The sequence below is a fragment of the Apium graveolens genome, chromosome 4 (genome assembly GCF_009905375.1).
Source record: "Apium graveolens cultivar Ventura chromosome 4, ASM990537v1, whole genome shotgun sequence".
NCBI classification, from domain to species: domain Eukaryota; kingdom Viridiplantae; phylum Streptophyta; class Magnoliopsida; order Apiales; family Apiaceae; genus Apium; species Apium graveolens.
Genome location: NC_133650.1, coordinates 3,393,163 through 3,404,297, shown reverse-complemented (window position 1 = coordinate 3,404,297; position 11,135 = coordinate 3,393,163). Strand labels below are relative to the sequence as shown.

Genomic DNA, 11,135 nt, shown 5'->3' with positions numbered 1-11,135 from the left:
TTCTCTTTTATATATTTTACGAGGTTTAGACCTCATTTACCCAAAAAAAATACCAGAGTGTTAAAAAAGAATTTTACAATAAGATATAAAAATGTTACCAAAAGATTGAATTGAGTGTTACAATAGCAAATATGGTGTTACAAAAGAGTCTATTCCAACATATTTTTGGTGTTACTAAATGGTAAGGTGTGTTGCAACAGAACTGTGGTTACACCTTCGACTTGGGAGGTGTTACCAAAATTTCAAAAAGTGTAACCGTAGACACCTATTATAGCAGGGGCAAATCAACACCCCCAAAATTTCAAAAAATGTAACCATAGCCCCTTTTTTTGCTTTAGGTAACACTTTTTGGCCATTTTAACTCTTTTTTTTGGTGTTGCTACAAGTCAAATATGGTGTAGTGTATAATTTTTCATAGATAGCACAAGAGAACTATATATAATGTTATTATTATAAACTTAAATTGATGGATAGAGGAGATGGAGGTGACTGTGGTTGTGTAAAATAATATAGTTAATTTGAGTTGTTCTTAACTATTTGTATGTACTAGATTTTAGTTTTAAATGACATTATTAGATTATAAACAATTAGAATTTGATTTTCCAAGTTAAATACTCCCTTCATCCTAAATTAGTTGTGACTTTTAGGCGTATTTTAATGTGTAATGATTGTATACGTACCTTGATTATTTTCAATTTTTTTTTGTGGATAAAATTATAAATCTCAAACTTTTATTCACAAAAGAATTTGAAAAATAATTAACAGAGACATACGGTTAATACTGAAAGGAATATGTCCTAAGTCCAATCATATATTAGGATTTAGGAATAACTCCCTGTGTAATATATTTTGATTTCATTGATATTAATAAAAGACTTGTTTTGTTTTTATTACGAGCTTTATCTATTTAAGTGTTTAAATAAGATATACCATAGTTTAGAGTAAAGCTTTTTATGGATTATGATGAGATCATAATAGTGAGACCTAAAAGATGATATCTCTAAACTTAAATAGTTCATGGTCGTAGGATTACTAACTGGTAATTAATAATTCGCAGAGATCGGTACATACTATGCTTGCTTCATTATGAAGGATGTCTGTTCTCATAGACATTTGTGTGGTGACACTATAGCTAGTATGTAGGTGCTTATTATAGAATAAGTTCACTGAACATGACTCGCTCAGCTGAGCAACTGATGGAATTCACTCACGTATCAGCAGTTGTTCACATAGTGATAGTTGTACAAGTATCCTTAGACTTGAGGTCATCATACTCATCTTGTGTACACTGAACTATGCTTTGGTTTAGTTCTTAGTCTCCAGGGACAATTATTAGGGCTCTACTGGGTATAGGAATTTGTACACGAAGATAATGTATGATCAATAAAGGATCTACCCCTTCCAATGAAGGAAGCGAATGTTCAAGGCTGATCCACTTATGCTAGTTCAGGAATCTCTGGCCAGAGTGAATGAAATTAGAAAGGAGTTTCTAATTTGCATAGAACTAAGCATAGTAAATGGTAAGCAAGTGATTAAATTAGATAGGCTTGACACAAGATCCATGCTTTGTATTTAATCGGGACATTGTAGGGTAGAAGGAGTTTATTGTACGGTAACTATTCACTGAATAGGTTCTTGGTATTCTAAGCAGTGAATTCGTATTATCCGGATAGTCGCGATATGCTGAGAAGTATCCCTCACGATGTAGAATAAATGTGATTAATTAATTAATTATATTTATTAAATTAGAGAATTTATATAAATAATGATAAAATAGTTTTATTATTATTTATTTCTACTACCGGCTTAATATTGAACCTACAGGGTCACACCATAAAAAGAGAATGATTTAATGGTAGAGGAATTAATTAATAATGGCTAATAATTATTTATTTATGAAATAATTAATTAATTAGAAAATTTTATAATTGATTAAATGAGATTTAATTGATTATAAATTAATTAAGAAAAGTTCTCAATATTATTAATTAAAGGATTTAATTTTTGGAAATTAAATCAAGAGAGAGAATTATTTCTAAAGTGTTTAGAAAAAGGATTAATAATTAAAAGGTGTTTTAATTATTAATAAGAATAATAAATGGGTTAATAATAATAATATTTTATGGAAAATTTCAGCTGAAAATTTTGCCTATAAATATACTATTATAAACCCTATTTTTATTCCAACCCCAATTTTTATAAAAACCTAATTCTCTCCACCTCCTCCTCCTCCTTAACGTCGTTTTCTTGGTGGAAATCGGTGGAGTGCTTCACGTTTGAGGAGCAGCTGCTTAGGACCTCTGATCGTTGCTCTTGGATCGCTTATTAAAGGTTAGTAATCGATCTCTATGTTTTTACCACGATTTATATGCTTTTATTTGGATTTTGTATGTGTAAAAGTGTTTTACCATGCCTCCGCTGCGATTAAAATCCAACAATGGTATCAGAGCTTAGGTTGTATGCATATAGATCTGTGGTAAAATTTCAGAATTTTATGTGCTTGTATGAATTAATTATGATTTTTATAAGTTATATTATGGATTAATTTTTTCTGATGAGAAATCGTTTCTCAGAATAATTTTGAATGTTGATCTGGGTTCTACAAGTGTTGTATATCGTCTGGGTATTTTTTTCATAATTTTATGATGTATAGATTTTTTATTATGAATTTTTGAAGTTCTGGCAATTAAATTCATAATTAAATAAATAAGTATATATATGTATATTTTGTTGTATATATATATGGCTGTAAATATACAACTGTTGGCTGTTGGCTGCTGGTTTGAGGCGGTGGAACGGAAGACAGAGTATAGTATGGCGGCACGGTGACCAAGAAAGAAAAAAAAACCGTCGATTGACTGAAAACCGGACGGAGGACCGCGTGTGGGGCTCACGCGCTGGCGTGCCACGCGCGACGCGTGGTAGACACGCGCTGATGATGTCGTGCTGACGTCATGCTGACGTCATCAGATGACGTCATGCTGACGTCAGCATAGGGGGTTAGGCGCGTGACGCGCGTGTGCGCGTGGGGGCGCGTGGAAGACAGTCACACACGCGCCTGACAGCGCGTGTGCGCGTGGGGGCGCGTGGGGAAGCTTCTTTTGGCGCGTGAGGGCGCGTGGTAGCTCAGATTTGGGCGATTTTGGTGCCGTTGGATTAGTCTTTTCGAGATGCTTCTAATGATATATTATATGATATTTTATGAAATTGTTTCGAACTGTTTATAGCTAACAGAAGTGTTTTTAAGCTATTTTTGACTGTTTTAATTGCTTTTAAATGCTTCATGTGATACATAGAGATGTATAATGCTTAGACTAATGTGCTAGATGATATAACATGCCTACCTTGATGTTTATTCATGTTTATATATATGATATATGCTTAGTTTATCATGCGATGATAGATTTAGGTGAACTTAAATGAACATAAGGCGCTTGTTAGACAACCTAGTATAGTGAAATTGTTTCATAACCTTAATAACAATATTATGAATACAATCATGAGATTCTTGTGTTTATGAAACACGTAATTGAATATGAATTTTCGATATGAGAGAAAGGATGATTCTGTCAACAACAGATTTATATCTGTAAGAAAGGGTTATTAAGTGACGCCTCTTGACAATGCTCCACCCGATCTGGGAATCATCTGATTATTGATTATTGATTTGAAATATTTAATTTAAAAGGAAGAATCTCTTTATAATATTATTATGATTGTAACGTAATATAATCTTTTTAAAATTAAATAATATCAAGTAGTAATTGGCCAATGACACAACGGGCTTGTGTCGGTCATAGCCTTCCAATATGATAGAAAAGTAGTTCTTATTTTTGAATCATTGTCGGTTCGTGCTACAGCCGAGGGCTTTGATTTCGAAATAAGAAATACTTATCTATTACATAGAGATGTGTACATTGAATAAGAATACAAAGGTCGGTACGTGCCACAGCCGTGGGCCTTTGGGGACTGAATCAATTGTATGGAATGTTGGGTTAGACTTGACTTAGAATATTGAGTTGGTCGTGCCACAGCCGTAACTCAATTATTCAAGAGGCTAAAGTTTGATTAGGGAATAACATTAGATGTAATTGACAAGAGTTGTCTGCCTATTGAACATTACATGGCGGTTCGTGCCACAGCCGGGGTTGTGTAATGGAATGTAGGATCCCTATTCCCACTAGCATTATGAATGCTTAATTTTTCACGTAGGGGGTTGAATAAATTAGATAAACTAGTGGGAGCCACTTATGAATAAAGACCCGATTCATATAGTGTTTTGAAATGAAATTGGATATTTGCTAAGTGTTGTTATGTGTTTATCATTTACAGATTTACTATATTATGTCTTCTGCACTATCACTCAGGAGCATACTAGATGCTCACAAGTTGACTGGTCCTAATTATGCTGACTGGCTTCGAAACTTGAGAATTGTTCTCAGGATTGAGAAGCTGGAATACGTGATTGACTCACCTAAGCCTACTGAACCTGCTAGCGATGCACATAATGATGAACATGTTGTGTATCGTAAGTGGGTAGATGATGCAAATGTTGCTCAATGCATCATGCTAGCTTCCATGAACATTGAGCTACAGAAGCAAGATGAGCATATGGATGCTCACACTATCCTCATGCATCTACAAGAGTTGTATGATATGGCAGGGAGGATAGCTCGATATGAGATACCGAAGGAGCTGTTCGGTTGTAGGATGTCTGAGGGATCATCTGTGAATGACCATGTACTTAAGATGATCAATTTGATTGAACGTCTTGGATAACTTGGTTTTGCCATGGATGGGGAGCTGAGCCAAGACTTGGTCTTGCAATCGCTTCCGAGTTCGTTCTCGCAGTTTGTTGTGAACTTTCACATGAATAAGTTGGATGTCAGCCTGCCTGAACTCCACAACATGTTGAAGACTGCGGAATCGAATTTTCCCCCTAGGAAGAGTTCTGTTCTTCTAATTGGTGAAGGTTCCAATCCTAAGAAAAGGAAGAGGAACCCTTCCAAGAAGAAGAAAGTAGGTGAGAAAATGCCGGTTCCACCAAAAGCTGAAGACCCCAAGAGCAAAGTTGTTTGCTTTCACTGTAACATGGTGGGGCACTGGAAGAGGAACTGCAAGGTTTACCTTGCAGAATTGAAGAAGAAGAAGGGTAGTGAGACTACCGCTTCTGATTCAGGTATGTTCATGATAGAAATGAATATGTCATTAAATCAAATTTCTACTTGGGTATTAGATACCGCCTGTGGTTCTCATATCTGCAATTTGTTGCAGGGACTAAGGAGAAGTAGGACTCTTGAGGAAGAGGAGGTGATTCTACTGATAGAAAATGGAGCAAGAGTTGCTGCTGAAGATGTAGAATCATTTCATTTACATATGCCTACGGGCAAGACTATTGTTTGAAATAATTATTATTTTGATCCCTCAATTGTGAGGAATATTATTTCTATTCCCATGTTAGACTTGGCTGGATTTTCATTTATTATTGAGAATAATGAATGTTCTATTCTTAGAGATAATATTCTTTATGGACGTGGTGCTTTAAATAATGGTCTGTATATATGTGACATAATTTACTTCAGATTGAACAAACTAATAAAAGAAAAGGGATGATGAAAATCTCACTTTATAGTGGCACTACAGTCTCCATTTAGTAGACATGGAGAGAGGGCTGCAAATTTGCTAGGAATGGTACACACAGATGTATGTGGACCAATGTCTACGCAAGCCATGGGTGGATTTTCATACTTCATTACTTTCATGGATAATAGATCCAGATTCGGATATGTGTTTGATGAAACACAAGTCTGAAGCCTTTGAAAAGTTCAAAGAGTATAAGTATGAAGTGGAGAAACAAACCAAACATAGTATTATAATTCTTCGATTAGATCGAGGTGGTGAATACTTGAATGGAGAGTTTCTGGATTATCTCAAAGTATATGGTATAGTCTCCCACTGGACGCCTCCATATTGGTATCTGAAAGGAGAAATCGAACTCTGTTAGACATGGTTCGGTCCATGATGAGCTATGCAAATCTTCCAGTATTCCTATGGGGTTATGTATTGGAAACCTCAGCATATTTACTGAATAAGGTGCCTTCCAAATCTATTCCTCAAACTCCGTATGAGATATGTAAAGAAAGGAAACCGAGTCTTAAACACGTTAAGATTTGGGGATGTCCAGCTTATGTCAAGTAAGTTGACCCAGATAAGCTGGAATATCGATCCATAAATGTAGTTTTGTGGGATATCCTAAAGAGACTTTAGGGTATTACTTTTACACCGATCATCGGGTGTTTGTCTCCAGACATGCTACCTTCTTGAAAAAGGAGTTTATCCTTGAAGGAAACAGTGGGAGCAAAATTGAACTTGATGAAGTTCAAGAAGCACAAACTACTACGGATCAAGTGGAAACACCTGTTCTGACTGAACAACCTTCTGTGGAACAGCCCATTCATAGGTCAGGGAGAGTGTCTCGCCAACCTGAGAGGTAATATGGCCTTGTCATTGAGAATGACAATGAGTTGTCGATCATTGATGATGACGACCCTATGACCTATAATGAGGCTATGAGTAGTGTTGACTCAGAGAAATAGCATAGTGCCATGAAATCCGAAAAGGAATTTATGTATACGGTATACGAAAGAATGATTAGAGAAGATGGCCAGGTGGAGACCTATAAGGCCAGGCTTGTGGCAAAAGGATTCAAACAAAGGCAATGGATTGACTTTGATGAAATCTTTTACCTGTAGCCCTGTTAAAATCAGTTCGGATTTTGCTTGCGATTGCTGCTTACTACGACTATGAAATCTGGCAAATGGCCAGATGGTTTTCTTTCCAAGGGAAATGAAAACCTAGTGTGTAAGCTGCTGCGAACCATATGTGGTTTAAAGCAAGCTTCTCGAAAGATGGAACATTCGTTTTGATGAGACAATCAAAGAGTTTGATTTTATCAAAAACGTAGATGAACCATGCGTCTACAAAAGGGTTAGTGGGAGCGCGGTAATATTTCTTGTATTGTATTGAAATAGAGTTGACACACATAACAACATAGCAGACCCACTCACAAAGCTACTTTCTGAAATTCACTTTGATCGTCATAAAGACTAGATGGGTATTAAATACCAGAGTGATTCGCTTTAGTACAAGTGGGAGATTGAAAGGAATATGTCCTAAGTCCAGTCATGTATTAGGATTTAGGAATAACTCCCTGTGTAATCTGTTTTGATTTCATTGATATTAATAAAAGACTTGTTTTATTTTTATTACGGGCTTTATCAATTTAAGTGTTTAAATAAGATATACCATAGTTTAGAGTAAAGCTTTTTATGGATTATGATGAGATCATAATAGTGAGACCTAAAAGATGATAACTCTAAACTTAAATAGTTCCTGGTCGTAGGATTACTAACTGGTAATTAATAATCCGCAGAGATCGGTACATACTATGTTTGCTTCATTATGAAGGATGTCTGTTCTCATAGACATTTGTGTGGTGACACTATAGCTAGTATGTAGGTGCTTATTATAGAATAAGTTCACTGAACATGACTCGCCCAGCTGAACAACTGATGGAGTTCACTCACGTGTCAGCAGTTGTTCATATAGTGATAGTTGTACAAGTATCCTTAGACTTGAGGTCATCATACTCATCTTGTGTACACTGAACTATGCTTTGGTTTAGTTCTTAGTCTCAAGGGATAATTATTAGGGCTCTACTGGGTATAGGAATTTGTACACGAAGATAATGTATGATCAATAAAGGATCTACCTCTTCTAGTGAAGGAAGCGAATGTTCACGGCTGATCCACTTATGCTAGTTCAGGAATCTCTGGCCAGAGTGAATGAAATTAGAAAGGAGTTTCTAATTTGCATAGAACTAAGCATAGTAAATGGTAAGCAAGTGATTAAATTAGATAGGCTTGACACAAGATCCATGCCTTGTATTTAATCGGGACATTGTAGGGTAGAAGGAGTTTATTGTACGGTAACTATTCACTGAATAGGTTCTTGGTATTCTAAGCAGTGAATTCGTATTATCCGGATAGTCGCGATATGCTGAGAAGTATCCCTCACGATGTAGAATAAATGTGATTAATTAATTAATCATATTTAATAAATTAGAGAATTTATATAAATAATGGTGAAATAGTTTTATTATTATTTATTTCTACTACCGGCTTAATATTGAACCTACAGGGTCACACCATAAAAAGAGAATGATTTAATGGTGGAGGAATTAATTAATAATGGCTAATAATTATTTATCCTAATAAGGCTCCGATCGTGAGGATGACTAAATCTGCTCCCCTGAAACCCTTGATTTTATGAAGTTTGTCATTAAAATTGTTAGACTTAAATGCTTTTGGTTAAAATGCTTTTGGTTAGACTTGGATTGTTTTCAGTATTATGCTCTTGTAAGCATTATTAGGATAATGGTGAATTTCTGAAGTAGGGATATAGTTGCCGGAAACTTAGCTTTTGTTTTTAATTAAGGATGGTTGGTCAATCCTTAGTGTCCGGTAACTATGTCCGAAAATGATACAATTGTTCGAATTATGAACTGATCATGTACTGAATTCTATTTTGTGCTTGTTGATTATGTATTTGAATGTTGGTTACTTGTGTTTTGGTTTGTGTTTGGCTTTAGTTTATGGCAATGACCAGAAATAAATAGTTTTTTTTGGCAAATAGAGAATAAAATCCTACCAAATATAACCTGCCAGAATGCCCATTACAAACCCAGAATGGTAGGTTTTGGTTCTTGTATAAACTAAGATATATAGTAGGAAAAGGTTGGTAGGAAATGTTGATCAGTCAAATCCTACCAACGTTGGTAGGAAAAAATGACACAAAACCTACCAATTCTGGTACGAAAAGGGCTTGACTTTGTCAAAGGGACATGCCACGTGGCATGCCACGTATCTGGGCCCCACAATCCAAATTATCAACCGGGGTCCATATTTGAGTGACGTGGCATGTGACGTGGTAGGTGATGTGGCGTACTATGTGGCATGCCACATGAACTGACACTTGGAAAGTGGGGTCAATTGAAATACAAGCATCAATTCCTACCACAAAGCAATTCCGACTCGAGCAACTTCCACCAAGCCTTTTGGTAGGAATTGCCCCCTTTTCCTACTAGAAATAGACCATTTCCTACCAAAATGCTGGTAGGAAATAACCGTTTTTCTTGTAGTGTATTTTTTTTTTTGTGAATAAAAATATAAATCTCAAATTTTTATTCACAAAAAAAAATTGAAAAATAATTAACGGAGACATACAATTAATGCAACTTAAATTATGGGTAAACATATGGACACATAAATTGGACGGACGGAAGAGTAACATTATTTGCATTTCAATCTTTTGCAGACATCAAAACTTTCCGTCACTCTGATAAATTATAAATTTTATTTAGTTTTCTTATAATTTCTGTGTTGTGTTGAAAATGTAAACACACATTAATGTGCCATTTTCATTTTATAAAATTGTTGGTCTATGATTGCATGCAACTAGTTCAAGTTGTGTTTTTAATAAATTTTAGTACCATATTCGCCTTATCTCCGATTAAAGATTTATAATACGGTTTTTCTGCTGTGTGCCATAAACACAAACTTTTATAATTTTAGCTTGTTTTGATTGGCCAATACTCCCTCTGTTTTCTTTTATACTCCCTCCGTCCCGATTTATCTGTCTTGTTTGACTTTTTACGGTTAAATTGATCAAACTTTAACAAAAAAATTCACATAGTATGTTATCGAAAATATTTATAAAAATTTCATCATTAGAAAGTATGTTTAATCTACTTTAATATTTATTTTTCAGTTTTTCAAAATAATAAAAAACTATTTTATTTACGGTCAAAGTTGAGTCAATTTGACCATTCAAAGTCAAACAAGACAATATGTCGTTTGACTTTCTTGCACACAATCCTAAGTCTTTTGACCGCATAGATAAAATAATATTTTTTAAATTTTTATTTTTCTAAATTAAAGTTTTAGTTATATATTTTTATTCACAAAAAGAAAAAATTAAAAAATATTATTCTAACTATGTGGACAAAATACTTAAAAGTGTTTGCAAAAATCAAACATCATATAATAAAAAAAGGAGTACTTCTTAATAATGATGACCCAACAAATACACCAATCAAAACAATCCAAACTTTATAAGTTTTATTGTTTAACATGGCACACACACAAACCCTTTATAATATACTAGTTGATAACCCGTGAGAAGTACGGGGCGAGATGAAAATATTAATATTAAATAATTTTATAAATTAATTTTAAATTATAACTAAGATAAATAATAAATAAAGATACCACTTAAAAAGATGTTTCACTTAATAAAGGCTATTAATATGAATCTATGCCACATATTCTTATTTTTGGTCCATAATATCTCGAATAATATTGAATTTGAACATAACAAAGCATAGTAAACTTGGTCCAATTAAAGAATCTGGAGATGTTGGGAACAAGGGAAGCAACTATGGTTGAGGCTTGCTAGCAGTAGCCGGTGGACTGGGATACAAATAAAAGCCTTTATCTGCCATAGTTATCTCCTCCTGTGGTACAAAAGGCGACACTGATGTTCCTGGACTTGGACTCCCTCGTGCCAAAATCGTGTCCAATGTTGACACAGGCGAGACATTTATCACTCTCTTTCTTGGTGCAAACGCAGACTCGGGTAACCTATTTTGGTTCAATTGTAGTTGAAGGTTTCTAGCGTGTTCTTGGAGTTTGAACGATGGTCTTACTGCACCAACGTTAACAGGGTTGTGCCTTGCATTGAAATGTGGAGAAGTAGTGATGGGGAGCTTCTCGACTGCTGGTCTGGCTCCTGTTAATTTCTTGACCACATCACGAAAGTTTGATGGGTCAACATGAACACGAATGGCATTTTCTAGTTGCGGTGATTTGTTATTGTTTGGTTTGGGAGAGTAAGAGGAACTAGAAGAAGCCATGATAGAGATTGAAAGAGAAAGAGAGTGTTGAAAATGATACACTTAGTTGATAAAACTACTTTGAATGCAATGAGACTCTAAAAGTTTATTTCAACTCTTGAAGAGAGACCAGACCATCTTGAAAAATGAATTAGTTGCATACTCGAGCCAATATAAGACATAA

General features: G+C 34.9%; 1 protein-coding gene across 1 annotated transcript; it reads right to left on the bottom strand.

Annotated features, from left to right (window-relative positions):
• Positions 1-10,495: 10,495 nt before the first annotated feature.
• Positions 10,496-10,972, bottom strand: LOC141718181 (VQ motif-containing protein 11-like). The gene has a single exon (XM_074520560.1). The coding sequence runs from the start codon at positions 10,970-10,972 to the stop codon at positions 10,496-10,498; it is 477 nt and encodes a 158-aa protein (XP_074376661.1).
• Between the last annotated feature and the right edge of the window lie 163 nt (positions 10,973-11,135).

Excerpts from the sequence above, each read along its gene's own strand:
- LOC141718181 (XM_074520560.1), bottom strand. The coding sequence starts at position 10,972 with ATGGCTTCTTCTAGTTCCTCTTACTCTCCCAAACCAAACAATAACAAA.